The sequence below is a fragment of the Penicillium digitatum genome, chromosome 1 (genome assembly GCF_016767815.1).
Source record: "Penicillium digitatum chromosome 1, complete sequence".
NCBI lineage: Eukaryota > Fungi > Ascomycota > Eurotiomycetes > Eurotiales > Aspergillaceae > Penicillium > Penicillium digitatum.
The window spans coordinates 2,191,402-2,212,928 of NC_089384.1; the positions used below are offsets into that span (position 1 = coordinate 2,191,402).

General features: G+C 47.1%; 6 protein-coding genes across 6 annotated transcripts; 4 read left to right on the plus strand and 2 right to left on the minus strand.

Moving 5' to 3' along the window:
• Window positions 1-1,109: 1,109 nt before the first annotated feature.
• On the plus strand, window positions 1,110-3,293 carry Pdw03_3059 (Aromatic-ring hydroxylase-like; the record flags this gene model as incomplete). Its single annotated transcript, XM_066100374.1, has 5 exons — window positions 1,110-1,317; window positions 1,366-1,446; window positions 1,501-1,649; window positions 1,746-2,362; window positions 2,426-3,293. The coding sequence occupies 5 exons, from the start codon at window positions 1,110-1,112 to the stop codon at window positions 3,291-3,293; spliced, it is 1,923 nt and encodes a 640-aa protein (XP_065955774.1).
• Window positions 3,294-6,473: 3,180 nt separating this feature from the next.
• Pdw03_3060 (Metapyrocatechase) lies at window positions 6,474-7,801 on the plus strand (the record flags this gene model as incomplete). The annotated part of the gene is made up of 6 exons (XM_014677084.2): window positions 6,474-6,893; window positions 7,026-7,074; window positions 7,128-7,231; window positions 7,296-7,540; window positions 7,610-7,719; window positions 7,770-7,801. The coding sequence occupies 6 exons, from the start codon at window positions 6,474-6,476 to the stop codon at window positions 7,799-7,801; spliced, it is 960 nt and encodes a 319-aa protein (XP_014532570.2).
• A 698-nt stretch (window positions 7,802-8,499) lies between these two features.
• On the minus strand, window positions 8,500-9,514 carry Pdw03_3061 (uncharacterized protein; the record flags this gene model as incomplete). Its single annotated transcript, XM_066100375.1, has 2 exons — window positions 8,500-9,051; window positions 9,110-9,514. 2 exons carry the CDS (start codon window positions 9,512-9,514, stop codon window positions 8,500-8,502), a joined length of 957 nt encoding a protein of 318 aa, XP_065955775.1.
• A 609-nt stretch (window positions 9,515-10,123) lies between these two features.
• Window positions 10,124-11,161, minus strand: Pdw03_3062 (PLC-like phosphodiesterase, TIM beta/alpha-barrel domain; the record flags this gene model as incomplete). The annotated part of the gene is made up of 2 exons (XM_066100376.1): window positions 10,124-10,497; window positions 10,561-11,161. 2 exons carry the CDS (start codon window positions 11,159-11,161, stop codon window positions 10,124-10,126), a joined length of 975 nt encoding a protein of 324 aa, XP_065955776.1.
• A 2,158-nt stretch (window positions 11,162-13,319) lies between these two features.
• Pdw03_3063 (Fumigaclavine B O-acetyltransferase) lies at window positions 13,320-14,750 on the plus strand (the record flags this gene model as incomplete). Its single annotated transcript, XM_014677082.1, has 1 exon — window positions 13,320-14,750. The coding sequence occupies one exon, from the start codon at window positions 13,320-13,322 to the stop codon at window positions 14,748-14,750; it is 1,431 nt and encodes a 476-aa protein (XP_014532568.1).
• Window positions 14,751-15,488: 738 nt separating this feature from the next.
• Pdw03_3064 (Golgi complex component (Vps8), putative) lies at window positions 15,489-20,389 on the plus strand (the record flags this gene model as incomplete). Its single annotated transcript, XM_014677081.2, has 3 exons — window positions 15,489-15,791; window positions 15,843-16,275; window positions 16,329-20,389. 3 exons carry the CDS (start codon window positions 15,489-15,491, stop codon window positions 20,387-20,389), a joined length of 4,797 nt encoding a protein of 1,598 aa, XP_014532567.2.
• Window positions 20,390-21,527: the final 1,138 nt, after the last annotated feature.

A 21,527-nucleotide genomic window follows, 5' to 3' on the forward strand; every position in this document is an offset into this window, starting at 1 on the left:
TTCTACTAAATAGTGAGCGATGTCATCTTACCGATGTGTGAGTTCAGCACTGAAGAAGTTGAGGGCCGGGGTCAGTGGAGCTAAGATTTTTTTGTCAATCTGATAGCTGCCAAAATTGCAAGTAACTAGCTAGGGGAGATCTTACCAAAGAACTCGATCTAATCTACAAAATTGTGGAGATCGAAATGATGGAACAACTAGAGGTTTCTAGAGCTGTATGGATGTCTTCATCTTTACCACGGACGAATATTGGTGCTACGCATAACTTTGGTCGTAGCGGTCAACATTATGCACCGGGGTATGTACAACGTATGTAGTTAAATAATCCATCCGCTAATTTCGGGTTTCCTTCAAAGGGATCAAATACAATTGCAGAGAAATGTAGTATTCATCACTTAATAGGTAGGTCATCTAGGGCCTTGCATCGGCGATAGCAGGCTCCTGGCCCCTTGAATTCACACCTAGGGCCTTTGTCCTCGATTATGAAGAGATATCTTGAATTCTACTTGGGTGATCATTTGCCGGTACTAGAGTCCCTGGTACACTTTGTCGCTCATGCTTTCAGTTGGGCAGCTTTATAATTGGAGCTGAGTACAGAATCTTGTAATTGTTCCCTGTCAATCTAAGGAATAGCCCCCCCTCTAGGCTATATCTTGAGATCTTTATTTTTTGCTGTGGCCTAGTTAGTGGCTGCGGTTTCCCCCATCTTGCTAGATTTTGCTGTTGTGTTGCTTAACCTCTGCAAGTCGACCTATGCAAAGATACTTCCGCCTTGAATCCAATTTGTATTTCGTTTCCACCCAAAAGATGGTCCTTGCTGTCCCTCACATTGTTCTTTGGTGATTCAACCCTTTAGCGAAAACCACAGGAATAGTGCTCGGAAGCACAATCGGATAATCTTCGACACAATTCTGTGTCACAACTTGTGTCCGAGGCCAGACTCAAATCTTGGCAGACACTAAACATGCAACTACACCGCCAGTGTTGTATTCATAATTCTTATTAAGCAGGCGTTGTAACTATATATGTTCAGCTCTTGACGTTGACCAAAACTCTACTGTAACCTCTCTGTAATAACAGATTTCGATCAGCCATACTTGTTAGAGCTCATGGCTCCCTTTCTTGCGAACAGCCAAAACACGATCGGCGAGACAAGAACAAACCAAGTCTCAGTGAACACAGCAGCAGATGATGTCGCGAACACTGCTCAACACACTTATTCGAATCAAGTTGAGGATCACGCTATCGATACAGAATTCCTGATTGTTGGCGCAGGGCCTGCGGGTGCAGCCTTAGCTTGCTTTCTTGGCTCCTATGGTGAGTATCTGAATCAATAGCTTTGGAGTTTGTGGCTAAAGCCTCAAGGGCTCAAGGGCATAATGATCAGCAGCGCGTCAGGGACAGTAAACACTCCTCGCGCCCATATTACCAACATGGCCGCACTTGGTCAGTCACGAGTAGACCTCGAGTTGCGGTTGAAATACTTACAGACCTGTTCAGAATGTTTCCGAGATGTTGGTCTATACGAGGAGCTCCAAAAGCTAGGAGCCACGGGCGAAGATCACATGCAACACACCAGATGGTGCCATAGTATGGCTGGCGAAGAATACGCCAGAATTCATTCTTGGGGTAATGATCCGAGACGAAAGGTGGGGTTCAATCACTCTTCCCACTTGTTGCTTTTGTTCTTCCGGTAGATGAGCTTGAATAACCTGTAGAACAAGTCAACTAACTGAGCACGAAAGGGTGAATACGAGCTGGCTAGTCCATGTGAACCATTTGACCTTCCGCAGACAGTCCTGGAACCGGTTCTAGTTCGTCATGCGGCTTTGAAAGGCTTCAAGTGTCGCTTTCATACGACACTTCTTTCATTCTCCAATGACGAGAAGACTGGGTTTATCATAGCAAGCATTCGCGATGAAATCTCAACCCACGAATACCGCATCCGCACCAAGTATCTGTTGGGGGCCGATGGTGCCCGCAGTCAAGTGGTGAAAGAACTGAACTTGCCTCTCGCAGTCCTGCCAGGACAAGGTTCAGCAATCAACGTGCTTGTCAAGGCCGAGATCTCCCATCTTGTCAAAAATCGGACTGGCAACCTTCATTGGGTAATGCAGCCGGATCGCGACCACCCTAACTTTGGTTGGATGGCAATCGTTCGCATGGTAAAGCCTTGGAATGAGTGGATGTTCATCTTGTTCCCAGATCGCAGCTATGACCGTTCTCAAAGCAAACCCTCCATGGAGGAGTACCAAAAGAGGGTGCAGGAGTTTATTGGAGATGACACACCTGTCGAAATTCTCGACATCTCGTTCTGGCATATCAATGAGACTGTTGCGGAGAAGTACTCAGAAGGCAAAATGTGAGTTGTTTTCCCAGTTAATCCGATGAGTGAGTTCTCTCTAATCAGAGATCCTGCTTTTAGTTTCTGTCTCGGCGACGCTGTGCACCGCCACCCTCCGTTGAACGGCCTGGGCTCAAACACGTGCATCCAAGACGCCTTCAATTTGGCCTGGAAGCTTGCCTATGTCTGCCAAGGCCTCGCGTCCCCGTCGCTTCTATCCACATATTCCAGCGAAAGACAGCCGGTTGGTCATTCAGTAGTTACCCGAGCGAACCAGGCATTCCGCGATCACTTTCACGTGTGGGATGCGCTTGGCATGCTGCCGGCGGATGTTTCTGACCGGAAACAGATGTTGGAGGAATTGAAGAGTGCAACCCCACAAGGATCAAATCGTCGCCGTGCCTTGCGTGAGGCAATCAAACACACCTCTCATGAGTTTCACGGGCTGGGAGTCGAAATGAACCAGCACTACGAGGGCCGAGGAATATATTCGACTGACGAAGCGCAACCCTATAGGCAATTCGGAAGGGCGGCCGAGGATAAAGTACTGTATCATGAACCAAGCACATATCCTGGCTCTCGCTTGCCACACGTTTGGCTCAATAAGGCAACACCAGAGAAGCCTATCTCGACAATTGATCTTGCTGGTCATGGCTTGTTCACACTTTTGACTGGAATTGGAGGTGAGGCTTGGAAGGAAGCGGCTGGAACTGTTGCCAAGAAGCTCAAGATTCCTATCCAGGCGTGTTCGATTGGATTCAGGCAAGATTGGGAGGATGTTTACTTTGAGTGGGAAACTGTCCGTGGTGTAGAAGAATCGGGGGCCGTGTTGGTTCGACCGGATCGATTCATTGCATGGAGAGCATTAAAAGCTTTGCAGGACAGTACAGCCTGTGAAAGAAAGCTTCTCACGGTTATGAGATCCGTTCTGGGATTCGAAAATCTGTAGTGCTGCGCAAGATCCAATTCTTGCATTTGTTCTGTTTCTGTCTTCTGCTTCAACTGTTCTGGATCTGCAGTGTGGGCTCCTTCCCCGAAAAGTAGCTCGACATCAACGTAACATCGTCAAACGCTCGTTCCCCAAAAGCAGTGAAGGAGAAGTCCATTCTATCCCAGCAAATTTCTTCCTCGACGCAAAGTCAAATTGTACGTGAAGGTTAGAATTTTCATTTATTTTCAAGGTTGGCAAGTGACGGCTGGTCAGTGATCAATGCCTCAATGCGTGGTCTGTGTACAAACCGGCCAAAGAGGCAATCTGATTCAATCGATGAAGCCATAGCCTAGGATTGATAAAGATGGCCCTATCTCTGGACATATGCAAAAACAGCTGTCGGGACCATGTCGACAAGATTCAGGGTCTCTCCAAAAGCGGAGCGGATATCATCCTCTAGAGGACACAGCTCAAACCAGTCAAGCCCACTAATTAATTCCGACCTGCCTTCGGATCATGGTGATCTAGAAACTCTCGATTATAAGTCCAAAATCGAAGGGCAGGTTCCCACCGATTATACGGAGATATTAAATGGAAGAGTGGAACATGGAGGGAATCAACCGCAAAGTTCATACCTCAATTCGCATGATCTTCTCTAAGTCCACCTATCATATAAATCTACAACTTCCAATTGCGATCAAGATCAAAGCCGGAGCTTTCATGATAGGGCGCAAGGCGGGCCTTGCCGTCAAGCTTACACATAATTAGGGATGTCACAGGCTGCGGCAAATCCAATTTAAGAACTTCGGCGACTCTAAACACTCAAGCAAAGTCAAATCTAAAACCAGCTGGTTATGCCGTCAGGATTTGAGCAGTTTTAAGAGCATGGTCATCATCAATATGTTCCAGGAATCTTGATTCCCAGGCATCTTTTTGAATATCTCTTCTCTGTGTCAATTGGGCACACTGCTCGCTGCCATAGCTGGGGTATCGCTCAGTTTTTCTTTGTCATAAGATAGATGGCACCTCTCGATAAGTTTTGAACGGCGGAAAAAGGTCATCGACAGCCAAGTTACTTTGTTAGCCGTGCCTTGGATTACGTGAAAAGACTCTTGTGGCGTGAATGCCACACCTCATTGTGATTCCCAGGCCCTCATGGCTGTAACGAATTTTCAACTGACTCGAGAGGTTAGTGGAAAGGCATGGCGGTTTTGAGGATTCTGTGTTTGTAGGGCATACGAGATGGACTTGCTTCATCTTGATACTAAAAACCAAAGCGAAACCCGACGAGCCCCCACCGGTGGCAAGCGGATGAAGAAAAGCGCCGTGCCTTTTGGACATCCTGGGAAATGGGTGTTTTTGCCAGTACAATTCGTCAGATACCAACTTCTATTGACTGGGGACACATGGAAATCCTATTTCCTGCTGATAACTCCAATTGGTTGTAGGGCCATCCAATTCTAAGCAGCTTCACAAATGCGGACCTAAATCGGCGTTGGAAGGCGTTCCAGTATCGGGGTGATTAGTGTCACAAAGCACGATTTCTGGTAGTCAACTCTTTCATGGGAGCAGCCCAACCCTGTTTTGGTGCCTAACGGCTATCCACTATAAGCAATCTGGGCTACTAGCAGACCCTACACCCCAGGATGCGTTGCGGGCGGTTAACAAAAAATTGAAGAAACTAGGGAATGCATTAAGTTGCTTCTAGTCTCACTTTACCAGGCCATTTCCATTATCACCATCAGCATCTGGCCTTTGGTGCGCCGGGGCAAGAGCAAATAGGATGTCAACGACAGAAAAATTACCCGTTACACAATATCTTCATTACGATCTAGCTTATTTGATTGATGATCCATAGATATGATGCATTCAGACTTCAATATTGTTACTCCGAAACAAACCAATGCAAGTGCTCTGGAGGTGTGGCCGGTGGGTTTACATTCAGCACATCTAAGACCGAAGTGACTGGTCAGAAACTACATTATCAAGCAGTTGGTCGAAATTGATGAATGAAAATTTCAGACCCTTGAGTCAAAGCTGCGATGATCAGATCCGACACAAATGTGTGTCTGTCCACCCCTTGTGGTTCGCAAACACTATACTCGAGCACTTGCTAATGAAAGCTTGATCAAACCGCAATTCGACGTTCTAAATCTAACCTATAGATGGTGCGTTGAAGATTGAGGCACCCAACCCGCTTTGTAGTGGAATCTAGAGTCACTCAAAGAGCAATTGGAAGTTGGGAAAAGAGAGAAACATACTGATAACAGCCAATCTTCTTCAGATATCCAGGAGACGAACAACCAAAAGCCAATCACATACCACTACGCAAGACAATGTTCCCCATCTCACAACTTCGAGAAGGACCAATAACAAGCCTCCTTGATACATGCCGGAAATGCTCACCATTCTACCCGCAGTATTTCCCAATGGCTGGTCACACTTTACTACCCACAATGATACGAGGTGGCGCTCGGCTGCAGTAGATTATATGGCGATGATAGGCATAGTGCCTCAACAACCCGATAGGAGACCTACTACTGGGACTCTTCCGATACCTCCTGATTGTTATTTCTTTGATTCACACATTACGGGGGACGTTTACAAGAAGTATACAGGACTTGCTTGCTAGGTGGTCCACCTACCATGTTATATAGACATATTCCTGAATGGTTTCACTGGACAAGTTTGAAATTGCTGAAAACACAGAACCGGCTTTAGTAACCCGTACCGACCGGTAACGTAGCCCTTTCGAGGCGCACATGGTACATTTGACGATACTTACAATATCTGGCTAGCTACGATTTCAATCAGAACTATTGTGTCATGCAGCAACAGTCCAGGGTGTCTTCAAATGGAGAGAAAATTCCATGCTCCCCCAAGTGACAACTGAAGGCAGGCCAGGTTTCAATGTAAAAACATGTAGGCATCGCCAGTCTAGACCTGAATGCATTGAGAGCCACACAGAAATATGCCGGTTCATGTTTTGCTTTTTCAAGGAATCCACCAAAGAGCGGCCGCGTGGGGTGATTTGGCATAAGTTCGTGAACCCCAATTCCACTATAAAATGCGCCTAGATTAATTCCACCTGCCTTGTTGAGCGAAATTTACATTTTGGTAATTTGGAAAGGGTGGATACCGCTCATTCCAAGATAATCACTCGATTCTCATTGTCGAGCACATTCCACACCAGCCAAAATGACAGGCTCGAACAATGCACCGAGGATCAACCTTGTTCGCATCGCGCATGTCTTTTACTCCCACCAAGATATCACCAAAGCCCATGAATTCCTATTGGATTTCGGCTTTCAGGAAGTCAAACGGGTGGGCAAGGATATTTACTATCGTGGCACTAGTTCCCAGCCATTTGTGTACTGTGCACGACATGGCAAAAAAGATGTGTTCGGGGGTGCAGCTTTCGTCGTGGAATCCGAAGCTGACCTGGTCGCTGCACAAGAGCTACCTGGAGCTACAGAGATATACAACTTGAACCATGCGCCTGGCGGTGGTCGCTGTGTCACTTTCCACGATCCCGTCGACGGTTTCCCTTTCCACCTTGTTTATGGACAAACACCTTATGCCGATGAAAAAGCGTTCCCCCAGCTAGATTTCAATTTCGTGAGTCAGTCAATTAATTTTTTGCACGAGTCAATGCTTCTGGCGTTCATTTTTATTTTTATTTTATTTTTATTTTTATTTTATTTTTATTTTATTTTTATTTTTTTTGATGTTGTTCTGACTTTCTCTTAGCCAACGGAGAAACACCGGCCAGGTAATGAGACACAGCGACTCCAAAAGGGTAAGTAGATGAAGCCACTCTACAGACTTAGTGCTCATAAAAATCGTCAAAAGGCCCTGCTCTGGTGCACAAATTAGGTCATTTTGGAATGTGCGTCACCGATTTCGGGACGGCGTTTGATTTCTATACTACCCGGTTCAACTTCAAGCCGAGTGATGTAAGTACTCTCCTTAGACTCGGTCTGTCTGTGTACTGAGAATGTGTTTTCCTGACCATTCAAGCTGGTCCATGACTCCACCGGAAGAGACATAACCACATTCCTTCATTTAGATCGTGGTTCTGCATTGGTTGACCACCATTGCTTTTTCTTCTTTGAAGGTCCCAAGCCACACGTACACCATTCCTCGTTTGAAACACATGATTTTGACATGCAGATTTTGGGGCATGACTGGTTACGCAGCAAGGGGTATGAGAACTGTTGGGGTATAGGACGTCACATCATGGGTAGTCAGATCTTTGATTATTGGTACGTTTTATTCTGCACCATTCTTTTCTGGGTAGTACCTTGACGCTTATGTTGTATGTGAAATGGAAGGTTCGACCCCTCTCGCTTCATCGTCGAGCATTATGTTGATGGTGATTTGGTCGATGATCATTACCCTATCAATCGATCCCTTGCCTCGCCCGATAGTTTGCATGTTTGGGGTTGGTCTTTGAGTAACGCTACTTTCTTGTGGAGACTAATTTGACGATAGGCCCGGATCTTCCCCCTACCTTCCTGCAGTAATTTGAAATCCGTCTTTCTTAAGGCTTAGGGCGGTGCTGCTTACGGTTGAACGAACGTCGCTACCTAGTCTGGCTTCGCAGGTGCATGATTTTAAAGAGCATTATGTCATCCTTCAATCTAGGCTTCCGGTGGCGTTTGTTGATTTTTGCATCTCCAAGGGACACGGTCTGTAAATACCGAGCTATGCTGCATGAGATCAAGAATTGCTTAAAGTCACAAAAAGGGAAAATCAATCTGAATTGGGTGTCCCACAGTAGATGTCCTGTTGCCCGTAGTAATCCTAGTCATTGAATGCTCAAGTGGTATAGCATGCTTACGGAATGACTCTTCAGCCTGGCCCATTTCTCCAACACATAGAAATTATGACTGGTAGAAGGGACTAGATTAGAATAACTTCTATATATGGTCTTTGAGAACAGCTATAAAGCTTTCCATTCAAAGCTTCACGTGCCTACTCTTAGGCAACGATCTTCTTCACTTCGATCTGAGGCAAGGTGGAACAAACTCGCCATTCATACAGGGTGAGCTATGGTACACCAGATGAGATTCACAGTGAAAATAAAATGACAAAGATTCAGCACTGAATTGAAAGGGAAAAGACTTTAGGTGTCAGAAATGATCCAGTAGACATGCACAAATATGAAGAAAGGTATCCAATACTTTGGGGGTTCCATCAAGCTGCCGTTCTTCAAATTCTATCATACGCAGCGAGAGCTGCCTCGAGTTCTGCTGTATACATTGTAGATGAACATAACCGTCAACCAGAGCGGCGAACTAATAGCAAGAAGGATTGTTATCAACAATGTTTGATCCTCAACAGTTGGATAAAAGAGTCCGTCTTTAAGGATTTCAGCTCGCTGTCGATAGAAAAGTTCTTGTTCTTCTCTCATCCGCGCTTTCACTTTGTTCAGTCGATTATATCCTAGCTCCTGCGATCTGGTGAACTTTTTTTCTAATCTTTCAAGTTTCACAGATTGATGATTAGACCGTGTGGCGATGTCTCGGTCCTTCCTTTGCTGTTTCCGTAGGAGAGCAGCTTCAAAATCATCTTTCTGCTTTCGTCGGCCTTCCTCAGTTGCCTTGCATTTTGGATTTCGGTGGAGCATCTGTCTCTGTCGAAGATCATGATCGCGTAGGACCCGACCACGAAAAAATAGCAGTGGTTCTTTATTCAGCGGAACCATGACTGTCGACGGTCTCTTTGATTCCATGTATGTTTGGCAGATATGATGGCAGGGAGACCAAGGAACCTTTTTCCTGAAGCTGTTAGTAGGTTATCGGTTTTTTTTTTTTTAATCCCAAACGAACCTCATATCTTCCACAATCCGAGGCAGCTCCCCTGATGGCGAATTCAAGCATGTCACCAAGTCTCTCCTTGATGTTTTCAAGATGATTCAATTCATCGGCATTTCGGATTTTATGATGTGCCATCATGTTTCGGATATCCTTCGATTTACTCATAAACCAGCTGAAGACTTTCAATTCGTCTTCACTCATCATTCTAGCGAGGCACCCATCGGGCTTCTCCGATTGAATGCGAAGAAGGCCAATGATAGCCGGGAGATCAATTGCCTGATGACATCGATATCCTACTGCATTCAAGCCATCCTTATCGATCAGCTCACAAAGAATGTAGCCCAGGAACTCAAGCTCGTCGGTCCATGTTGTTAACCGCGCTTGAGCTTCAAAGTAGGTCACTAAGCAATCTGACATCTTAATGGGCAAAAACAGACCATCATATTATGATTTTTGAAGTCACGTCTTGCGTTGATTCAAATTAACAGAGTTGATATCCTCCTAAGCCATCTGCTTGTCATGACTTTCAGAGTGGTATAAATTCTGATGACGTCAACGATTGCGAGGATGCTATTATGAAAAGTTGCTATACACCTTCATGGCTTGCTAAATTTTTGGGCATCCGTAGCTTAGAGATTCGAATTCACTTCCTATTGCATGGTTAAAAATTCAGTGACTGTAAAAGCCCTACAGCATACTGTGCTATGGCAAGCAACTACAATCTACAATGACTAATGAGGATACATAGGTAAAGATAGCGTAGCGGAAAGATATATCCTAAGATAGGTTGGTGCACCCTAAGGCAAAATTAGCAATTTTCACTTAAGAAGCGTATTGAGATTGTTGGATATCGATGGTGACATGCAGTGTGACTTCCTCGCGCGCTAGGTTGTTCTTGCGGATTGTCACTAATTGCGGGGTAGAAGACATTCACACCCATAAAAGATATAGCGTTATGCAGAACAGAGTTCGATATAGAGTCAATGAGTGTTAAGAGATGAAACAGGGTCATAGTAATGCATGACTTCAGACCCCAATCAAGAACCCATTCAGATTCTTCTGCGCAGCAATAACGTCCCCTTTATCCACAAAGTCCGCTAACACCACATTCGGCGCACGCCCATACAGCCCAGAGCATAGCGCTGCCTGGGCACCAATGCTACCTGGCCCCGTCGCAGCATTAGTAGTGCTTGCCCTCTGACGAGCTGGAATTTTTACGCCGAAAACTTCAATGTCAAGGAAGTGGTTGACAATGCCCATGCGGCCTGTGGCGGCGGCGCCAAAGGGCCGGTCGAGGCTGCAGTTCGAGAAAGAGGCGTCCGTGACGTCGTAGGCTGTTTCGAAGTAGTAAGCGAACTCATCTTGGATGAAGTTCACTTTTTTAATGTCGGCACCATAGTCTGAAACTTTTTTAGTCGATGTACATATCTGGCCCATCTCTCTGGGGCTGGTGTTTTTTTTACCTAGAAATACGACCAATCTCTTTCCGCTAGAGATCATATCACTCAGGGTGGGCCAGTTTGCAATTGGCAGTGGATTTGCAGAGGGAACATAGGCATAGTTAGAAATCCCGCTGCTGGAGAGAGTGTCTCCAAACTCGGTGATGGCTACCGAGTCTCCGTTTGTCAAGAGAAGAGTGACGACTTCGTTCGGGTTTACATCTAGCCAGTTTTTGATGGTCGTCAAATATAATTTGAGAGATCCAGCATTTTCGAGTAAACAAGATGTATGGCACAGATCTATCACGTTCCTGTCAGTGATAGAGCGGTGTGTTTGTGCTTGTAGGTACCGGATCCCCATATCGAGCTGGGCTTTAATGTTGATATTTTGATTTTGCTGTGGTAGGGGTCCAACAAAGGCAGAGTCGTGAGATCCTACAAATGTGATATTTGAGTAGGACCGGTTGCAATACTCTGGGCGGCCGTTGCAGGTTGTCGGTGCTAGGGCCGACACCAGCGGAGTGGCGGAGAGCATAGATAACAAAGACGGAGATTCGTGCGGCACTGTTGCACCTGACTCCGACACTGCAATTCCATGATGGAAAATTAGGAGAGCACTGAGCATTGCATGTGTCAGTCCCTGGTGGATCTGACCCATCGTGTTCTCTTGGCTGCACTTGGTTCTGGCCGAGAAGGCGCAAAGGAGCGTTATTTCACCTTTTAAATCCCAACATTTCGTTCTTTCCTTCGCAGACATCGTGATAAATAGCTAGTGTTCCAGGTCACGCACGGGTGGCAGCTGCCCTCGCGAGGGTGATTTGCTCATGCCGATTCAACTGTATTTAAATAAATTCACAACATGGATTTTTCCTTCTATTTTGGCGATCACTCATTGGCTATTAGGTCTACTACCACTTTGCTTCTACTCTATCAAAAACTACGTCACTTCCTTTTTTACCGCTTTTCTCCCTACACTTTTACTCCGATTTGCCTTTAATAGTGTCTGAATTTAGATTTATTCTTCCTCTCTCTAACGATATAGTATGGTCATTTCAGACCCCTAAAAGATAGCTTTTTGTAGATATTTAAGTTACCTACTTTAGCCTATTAGACTCAACTATCTTACCTAGAACCCAAATTCTATTAGCCCTACTATCTAATCTTCTATAAAACATTTTACTAATTTTTTACTCTATTAAAAAAAGGTCAGTCCTAAATAAGATTAGTGGTTTCCCTACTAGTAAGTCTATAGGACTCTATTTACACTAAATAGGACTGAGGTATTTAAAAAAATAATAAATTAACTAAAAATATCTATTATTTATATCAATCTATAAAATTACTACTAAATGATGTCGATTTTTTAGGTAGGACTAGCCAGTAATTTAGTTTCGCATAAAGGTAGCATACATTTAAACGGCTTCTTTCATATAACAATTAGGCACTTTTTCAAACCTTGGCTCCTTTTTACATACATTCCGCTTCTCGGCCTATAACCAAATGAGAACCGCAAAGTGAAGATGCCTGAAACTGGCCATACTCACGTCGGCTGTGAGAGATTTTGCTAGTGAGAGGTGCTTTTAGTGATAGAGTATGATCACCAAAAACGCACTCCTCTTGTGAGTGCATCCACGCACTAGTAGCAGGCCTCATCAATTCTCATCCCAGAATTTTTGGGTGTGCTCTAGTGACACCGATCTTAGAGAGTCCTTTCTGTACAAACCATTCAAATGAAGCTTCAGTTTTGCATTAGATCTGGCTGACACTGGCCATTACACGGCAAAAGCCGGGCTCCCGCGGTTCGGCAGGGCCGAAAAGGTGGGCTGTCACTTTGTAGCACGACAGGTTTTAATACTGCCACAGGGCATCACTACGAAAGCATATCCTGTTCAGTTCCTAACCATTCACGATGTCTTTCTCAAAATCACTTTCTAGATATGGACAATCACTGCTGAAACGAGACAAAACTCCTTTCATCATCAATGCAACCTAGATGTAGGGGGATATCAATACAGTGCTGCGATAGGCCAACATCTTCCATCATGTCTAGTACATCTGCCCCATTACATACAAGATTGCCTGGTTTATTTATGTACCTCGGGATACTTGTAGTGTTATCTCTTCCATTATCGGCCAAGGTACACATTGTTAGCTTCCCGAGATCGTATTCAGAGCTCTCAGGGTATGACAGGCGCTGAAAAGACCCACGCCCTTTTCCCTTTGGAGCTTCGGACATCCAGTGTCAGGCCAAATCCAGAACTATGCCATTCAAAATTCAAATGTCATATTCCATGTCTTTCGAGCCCTTCATGATGTTTTCACTTCACAAAGACCGATGGTTAGGAATCACCAATTGAGGTGATGATGCAGAAAATCCATGGTTATCTTCATTTAGCGCTTCTTATCTAGTACTGAATAGATCTCTGGATTATAATAGTATGAAGATTATCTATCTTCAGATGCTTTTTTTCTTGTTAATGCAACATCACAGAATTAGAAATCAAACGCTTATTTTCAAAAGATGATCTGGTGTCAAAGCTACAAGATAAAGGGCTAAGCATTCGATTGCCCAATCAACAGCATACTGTTCATCAATGTGTGACACAAAAGCCGGACTACCATTCACCTGCACATGTCAAGAGGGTGTGGTGGGGATAACAGAGCACTCCTCAAATTGATCAGTCGGAATTTTGAGTCTTTGAGATATATTTAAATGGTAGATTGGGACCTTATTTCATTGTCATTGTTGTACTTCAATCCGAATAAATTCGAATCCCGCAACCATGTTTCAACCTTACAATCTTACTCCCTTTGACCATTATGCGCCTACAGGGCATTTCCATTTTTCTCTCACATTTAGCTTGGTCGACAAGAATCGTATCCAGGCCATTCAGCGAATGGAGGATGCAGTGGATCGTCTAGTCTGCAGATTCCCCTTCTTGGCTGGGATGGTGACGCCATCTACCGAGCCAGATGGTAGAAGCAACGTACTTCGGGTGCGGCCTGCCACTGCTGCCGAGCTTGAAGAGTATCCTATTTTGGTCACTCAGAATCATCCAGAATCCATCGCTCTTGTCGTGGATGGGAAATTCAACCCTGTCTTGGCGCCCTTCCCAATCGTCTACCCACCACGTCATCCTTCCCCTGTGCTCCGGTGGAAGGCAAATGTGATTGGAGACAAGTTGCAAATGGTCTGGTGTTTTCAACACCAGACAATGGATGGATCGGGATTTTTTACTTTGTTCTCTGCTTTCGCCGCGTTCTGTAATGATCTAAATGCCCCGGGACCATTCACAACAGCGCATGCACAAGAAGAAATAAGGCAGCTTATCAATGATATTGCATCTACAGCCACACCTCGAGATCTCAATTGGACGCTCTTTCCTGTCCCAACAAGCGAAGACGAAGTACCCACAGACTATAGCCGAATGCCTATCAATTCTTCCCATGTACTCGATGGTCAAAAGATAAAAATTCTGCACGATGCTTGCAATTCAGCTTTGCAGTCTCTTCCTGAGGAATTCAGGAAGGATCATCCCGAGATTTCCCTTCCGCAGAGCCTGGTCGTCAGCGCGCTGCTGGGCATATGTACCAGTCGCGCCCGCTTGAGGGCTTTCCCCGATCAGAAGGAGCCCTCATCCGAGATGTTCATTGTGGAGAATACCAGGAAGACACTCAATTTGCCTCGGCGATATATCGGTAACGCTATCTTGGGCTCCAAAAGCCCGTGCAATGGCTTTGTGGACCCTCCACCTGGAGTCTTGCAAGATATCCATGTGCCAGAATCTCTTAGTCCGGTGGGGCCGGAAGATATCTGGCGGCTTTGCAACGTTGCCCAGACTCTTCAGGAAGCATCCAGAACCCTGGACAAACAGAGTATAGAGGGCATAATTGCAAATATGTCCCAAAAAAGTGATTGGGGTTCATTCCTACCCGGATGGGGTGAGAATTTCCTTGTGTCTGATATCAGTTCAGGATCGCCTTATATGAACTTTGGGCCACTCGGAGACCTTCAGTTATTCGACATGCATTTCGATTCATTTTCCGGATGCTGTTGGATAATGGCTAATCTTCCGTCTGACATTGCATCTCCATATCCATGCTGGAGATTACGATGGGTTTTGGAACGGGCGGCGATGAATTGTCTATCGAGTGACCCCCTTTTCCAATGGGCTACAACTCCTAGTACAGCACTCAGTTACGTCGAAGTTTGATCCACATGATCTGTCATTTTTCGCCTATACTACTTAGATATTCGGATCGACCAACGGCTGGTCTTTGGGTTTTGGGTTTCCGGTTTTCGATGAATTTATAGATGTGATTTTCCCGAGAAATCGTTTTTGGTGTATCTGCTTTCCCCACTCTTCATCAACATAAGACAAGTTCATAGGTGTAGTAGACCTTGTAACAGACGGAGAAGAGATTGTCAAACTTGCCCACACCTCGTGTCTCATTTTCATGGACTACAGAAGGAAAAGGGTGTGGCCAAGACGTTCAATGAACAGGTCCCATGGATTTGAAAATGCGTGATTCATAATGGAACATGTAAAAAGTCATTCATAAGACACGAGAGCCCTCATTTGTAGTTTTTCTTCCTCTGGAAACTCTCGCTGCTTCAAGGTTTGTATAAATTTTTTGAAGCATGTCGTCTGGTGCAGTTGTGGATGTGGAAGTGTACCTGGCAGCCACTTGTGGCTGGTGCACGGCGCTTTGAACGGCCCCGACCCAGGCAACGGAGCTCTGAACTCTCATTCTCCACTGTCGTCGAACCCCTCGAGCTCGACACTTCACGCCTTCGAAATACATTGTACTGCTTTCATGATTCACCTCCAATTTTCCAAAAGGATCTCACTATCAATTACACAATAGTCCTCCCACAACACTTCGTCGCTGAGTCGGCCTCGTTTCCAAGCTGCACAACGAGGAGCAATGGTCATTCGGAGATTTCGCTCATGAGCTCGATGGCTGAGGGCAGTGGTGGTTGGTCGCGCGAAGACGAGCTTGACTTAGGCCAGGATGACGATCCCCGACAACCCGACCATAGTGCCCTCGATCAAACATTGCCTTCCCCGCAGGAACCAGCGGAGGAGGTATCGAACACGATAAATGATGCGGAGGACCACGATTCCGAGAAGACAGCGGAACATACGGACTTTAACTTCCTAGAAGCCCCTCCACCGCGACACGCGGACTGGAATGCGACGGGGAGCGTGGATGGAACAGGGTCAACCCCCGACGATTCCCCATCGCTGCATGTTAGTGGTATAATTGGCGCATAACCTGGATAGTTAGCTGATTGATAACAGGGCTCTGTTCTGTCCTCCCTGAGTAGCAGTGCTCTGGTGCTCCGCGGATCTCCGCGAGTCAGTCCAGGCCCGGCCCGTCGCCCCTTCGATCTTCGCTTCCAGTCCCGGTTATCTTCATCGCCGCAAAGTTTGTCTAGAGCCGGCTCGCCTTTCCTATCTCATCTTCACTCCCGACAATCTTCAATCACAAGCCAGCTTTCTCCGAGTCCAGAAACAGAAGCTGAACCGCTCCAGGGGCCATGGGATGTGGTGCGATGGACAAAGCTGCGGAAGATCACTGGGCAGGCGTTTTCGGAATTAGGGAAGCGCAATTTCGGACGGCCAACCTGTCTTGCAGTCTCCACGTCTATTGTAATAGGTACATCCAAGGGTATCATTCTCGTGTTTGACTATCAACAGAGCTTGAAGACAATTATTGGAACGGGCACACCAGGTTTGTCAAAACAAGTCTACACCCTCTGGCCCATTGTTCTGATGATCATCTAGCTATTGAATGTGGTGCTGTTACATCACTAGCACTTTCCGCAGACCATTCCACTGTTGCTGGGGGGCATGACTCGGGCGATATCTTTACCTGGGAGATATCTCGCTCAGCAAAGCCTTTCCTTCATATTCCGCCAATCCCGACCAATCAAGTCGAGTCCCGAACATCTGATGGCCATCTTGCAGGATCCGCTGTGATCCACATCGGGTTCCTTGGCACCAGACGAACCGCGCTGGTCTCGGCTGACACAAGAGGCATGTCGTTTTCACACCTAGCAACAAGAGGAATGGGTGCAGTGGGGCGAACAGTTAGGACAACTCGGATCCTGGGTCGATATCCTCAGGCAACGGCAGAGATCAAGCGGCGGAAGCCTAGCTCTGTCCTAGCTTTCTCTCCCCTGCCACTCGGCAACGTAGAGCAACCCACTGATTCTTTGGGCCTTGTTGCTATGCTAACGCCATATCTTCTTGTAATTGTGTCCACCACACCGGTGGCACAAACCCATCACAAGGCACCGAGACCCAAAGAAGTCCCCGCTCACAGTGCTATGAGTGGTGCCCTATCATGGTTTCCAGCCATTCGACTGAAGGGCAAAGACACCCAAACTTCGAACACGAAACTTGCCTACTGCTGGTCAAATGTGTTGACCGTGCTTGAAGTCTCCGAGTCAAACGAACCTGCAGACAAAGACAATCCTCCTAGCCTTGTCTTTAGAGCGCGCAGTAGATGGAGAGCAGACGAGGCTATTGTTGCTGTTCAGTGGCTCAGTCGCTCGGTACTCGCGGTATTCACAATAACCCAGCGGCTGTTGATTATCGAGGATTATTCCATGCATGTGACCGACTCGATCGATTTAGCCAACAGACACATATATCATACCGATCTCTTCTCATCACAGCTTCATTCGCTAGTCGAGCAACTTGACGAAGAGGATGATTCTATGCACGGAGTTGTAGCAGATGCATTCTATATGAGTTTTCGTTCTTATAAAGGGCGCCTGTTCTTGCTTGGTTATAACGAAGCCTTGGTAGGCAATCTCTCAAATTGGGCCGATCGCTTGCTAGCGCTTATGGAGGCTGGTGACTTCATTGGAGCCATTCGACTAGCGACCTCCTACTATATAGGAGATTCAGAAAAGCTGACGGTTGGGCTTCCCGAAGAAGATGCTTTGAGGCGGCCTATTGTGCAAGAAAGGCTGTTGGAGATGATCTCCGCGTCACTAAAGTATGCTTTTGGCCGCAATTCCGAGGCAAGCAACGGCCGACTTGAGAACCAGCAGCTGGAGGAGCTAGCAGACGTTTCCACCACGGCTTGTATCTACATGGCTGATGAAGAGTTCCTCTGGGAAGAAGTCTACAACTGGTATGAGGAGCAAAATTCGGTAGGCATCTTCCTGGATGCCCTCGAACCACGCATCGTTGATGGAACTCTGCGATCACTGCCTCCAACCGCGGTCAAGGCCTTGATCAACAATTTCATTGGAACTCACTCGGCCGGTCGCTTGGAGGAGATCATATGTCTTCTTGATACTACCACAATGGATATCGATCAAGTCACAACGCTATGTAAACAGCACAATCTTTACGACGCCTTTATATATGTATGGAACCGCTGTTTGATGGACTATGTGGGACCGCTGGAAGAGCTACTACAGCTTATTCCATCTCAAACTGAGCCCTTGGTCAATAGTAACTACGCAACTGAAATGAGGCGGCAGAACAATGCGATGAAAATTTTCCCCTACTTGTCATTCATCTTGACGGGTCGCATCTACCCCACCGGAGACAACATGGATGAAACTGAAGCCACACGAGCCAAAACAGACTTGTACCAATTTCTCTTCTCAGGCCGTGGGGCCGGTTCGGTACCTGGAGATAAAAACGGGGCAGACTCATTCTCTCAACTTCGAGCCATGCTCAAGTTCGATGCTTCCAGCTTCATGAGCATGCTCAACGAGGCATTCGAGGACAGTTTCCTAAATGAGCCCGAGAGCGAGGATTTCTCCGCGTCAGGAATGTTGATCAATCGACAGTACCTCATCAGCCTTTTGCTGCAAGTCATGACCTGCGATTTTTTCACGCCTTTAGATACAATCTACCTGGATATGTTTGTTGCACGCAATCTTCCCAAATATCCTCAGTATGTTCTCCTTTCCGGCACGACCCTCCACCAGGTTCTTGTCCGTGTGTGTCAATATCCCGAGCAGGAAATGGCAGAAGATTGTGAATTGAGTGCTGAGTATCTGCTGTCTTTTTACCACCCGCCGGATATCCAAAGCATGATTCCTCTGTTTAAAGAGGCACGCTTTTTCCGGATACTCAAGTCGACCTACCGTTCAGAGAAGCAATATCCCCTACTGGTGATGACTTATCTGGAAGATCCAAATTACCGCGATGCTATATTCACCTGCCTGCATGACTGCCTCCGTCCAGGCTCTGGACTTAGCAAGAAACAGAGACGTGATATATTGGATGTAGTTAAGGAGCATGCCCGAGAGATCGCTGCAATTGACGTGACGCACGCTGCACAGACGATGCAAGAGTTGGTCCCTGAAACACACTCTACGTTTTTGCGGGTTTTGGAAGATGATCCCAAGAGACAGTATCAATACTTACTGGTCCTGGTTGAGCCGCACGCTCAAACTGTGGACACCCAATCTTTGCCCAGCATTGAGAACTGGATGATCGAGCGCTACGTGCAGCTGTTATGCAAATACAACCCCACTCATGTCGCGGAGTTCGTCGATGGATTGCGAGTCGGTGAGATTCGCCTAGAAGAACTGCTCCCGTTCATTGAGGAAAGCGGAGCCATCGATGCTGCTGTCATCCTCCTCGCTCGACAAGGCCAAGTTCGCGAGGCCCTTGACCGTCTTGTCGCACACCTAGGCACGCTCGAATCTGGTCTGGTAGGTATCCTCCAGAGCGTGCGCGAGAGCCCCGACTCAGCGACTACCACCGAGGCAATCGAAGACCTGATCGAATCTTTGAATAAGTATGCTGGCGTCGGAACGTGGCTCTGTCAGGGCCAGAGTAAGACGGTCAAGCTGTCACGCACAGGCAGCGCCAACGGTAAACGCAACGCGCCTACCATCGACCAGCCTCTGGCCTTCGACGAACTCCTCTGGCTCGACCACATCGAAGCGGTGGTCCGCATCGCAAGCAACGTCTTCGCATTCATCCAAGGCAACAACAACCAAACAACCCTCCCGGCCCAACCAATAACCTCCCTCGCCGGTGAAAGCGACCGCCTAACAACCTCCTTCCGCACCCTTGTCCAGCAAGTCTTCACGGCCCTCCTAGCAAGCACAGTAAAAAGTAGCCCAGCCATTACCGAAAGAACAGACATGTCCTTCCTACGCATCCTGCACGCATTCCTCGCCCGCGCCGCAACCTGGTCCCCCTCCCTCCTCGAACTGCGCGCCGTGCTAGCCTCCATCTTCTCCGCCTACTCATACGAGAAGTCCCTACTGACCCTCGCAAACGGCATGCTGGACCGTGACCTCTTCGTCCACGTCGACGAAGTCTCCCGTCTGCGGCAACACGGCTGGCGACCCCGCGGCCACGTGTGCGAGATCTGCCGCCGCCGCATCTGGGGCCCCAGCGTTGGTGACGCGCATTGGTTCGCATGGGAAGCGCGACGTGCCGATGCCTACGCCCGCCGCATCGCGAGACGCAATGAGGATAGCTATAATCCGTCTGAGCGCGGGAAGGGCAAGGCTGCTAATGTCGGAGTCGATCATCCGTTGCGATTAGATGCGGGCGGTGCGCATGCCCACGTTCACCACGAGCATGGCGCTGGTGGTGGTTTGTCCGATGCGAACGCTGACCATAGTCATGATCATGACCATACTTACGACGAGGCTGGGGTTGGATCTAGCACTACAGCTACAGCCGCAGACAGCGCCCCCGAACCCGTCGTCGTTTTCGCCTGCCGACACCTCTACCACCGACACTGCGTGCTGGGTGCCGTCAGCGCGGGAGCCCGTCCCGCTGAAACCACATCTCGGCGCGACCATTTGGCCGACTGGTCAGGAGCCGGGCTGTTCTGCCCGCTCTGTACATAAATTCCCAGTCAACAGCGGTGAAGATCATTTCATTTCTGTCTAGGGATATTCTTTTGTTAAATTTTTTTTTCTCTTTCTCTTTGCTTTTTCCTACTTTAGGTGCTGTTCGGGGGATATCCCAGATAAGACACACGATCACCTTGTATCTGGCTATTCTCCTTTTTTTCGCCCTTTTATTTTAACTCTCAATTCCCCGTAATGTAGTTTGGTATTAAGGCCAGGTCTATCCCTGCCACAGTGTCTTCCGTGGGAACAGGTGATGACAATGGTGAGATTTTTCAGCTGTTCAGCTCATTCTCCAAGAACCACGTACGGTAAAACCCGTGCTCCAGTGCGATCAACTAGGGATGCCTACTCCTCCGGGTTATCATTCGGTCTTGTTCTCGGGTTCAGATATGGCACGGCATTTCAGCCGCTCAGCCGACACACGCCCAGCACACCCTAGACTCCCAATGTGATTGACTGGGGATTCCTACCCCGGATTATCATTCAGTCTCGTTCCAGGGTTCCGATATGGCACGGCGTTTTCTATGTGACTATGTCCATGTGGATCGTAGACCATGTGATCATATTATTCCAATCGAGAGAGTCGGGTTTTCCTTGGTTTACGTACTGATCTACAATACCTGGGGTATGGGTTTGGTGACTCTCTTGAGATCACACTATCATTTCGGTGTCTTCAATATCAGTTTTGGGTAGGATCTGCGTAATAATTGATCACGGTACAAGTACATGGGATTAGGTGCTCCGTACTGCGGGTGCATCTGTATGTGCGGGTACTTTTGACCTAGCGCATTTTAAGCGAAGGGCTAGACCTGGTGATCGGATCGATTCCTCGATTTCCGCCTTCTCATATTTTTACATTTCAGATTCTTAATCTAGACTGTTTTGACTGACCGAGGAATCGCCGGAAAATTCTTCCTAGGAACGAAGAAGCGCAAAAGTACTAAGATAATTAAAAAAAGCCCCAAAAAGCCCAAAACAGCTTGATAGCCGAGTGCGTTCAAACAGCTGCTGACCTATCATCTTCCTCCTCTTCCCTTTACTATTATGCAAACCTTGGATATTGGCGGTAAACACTCTGATTGGTCTTGGAGATCAACTAGTTTAGTCCTTTTCTTCATTTCTTTTTTGACTT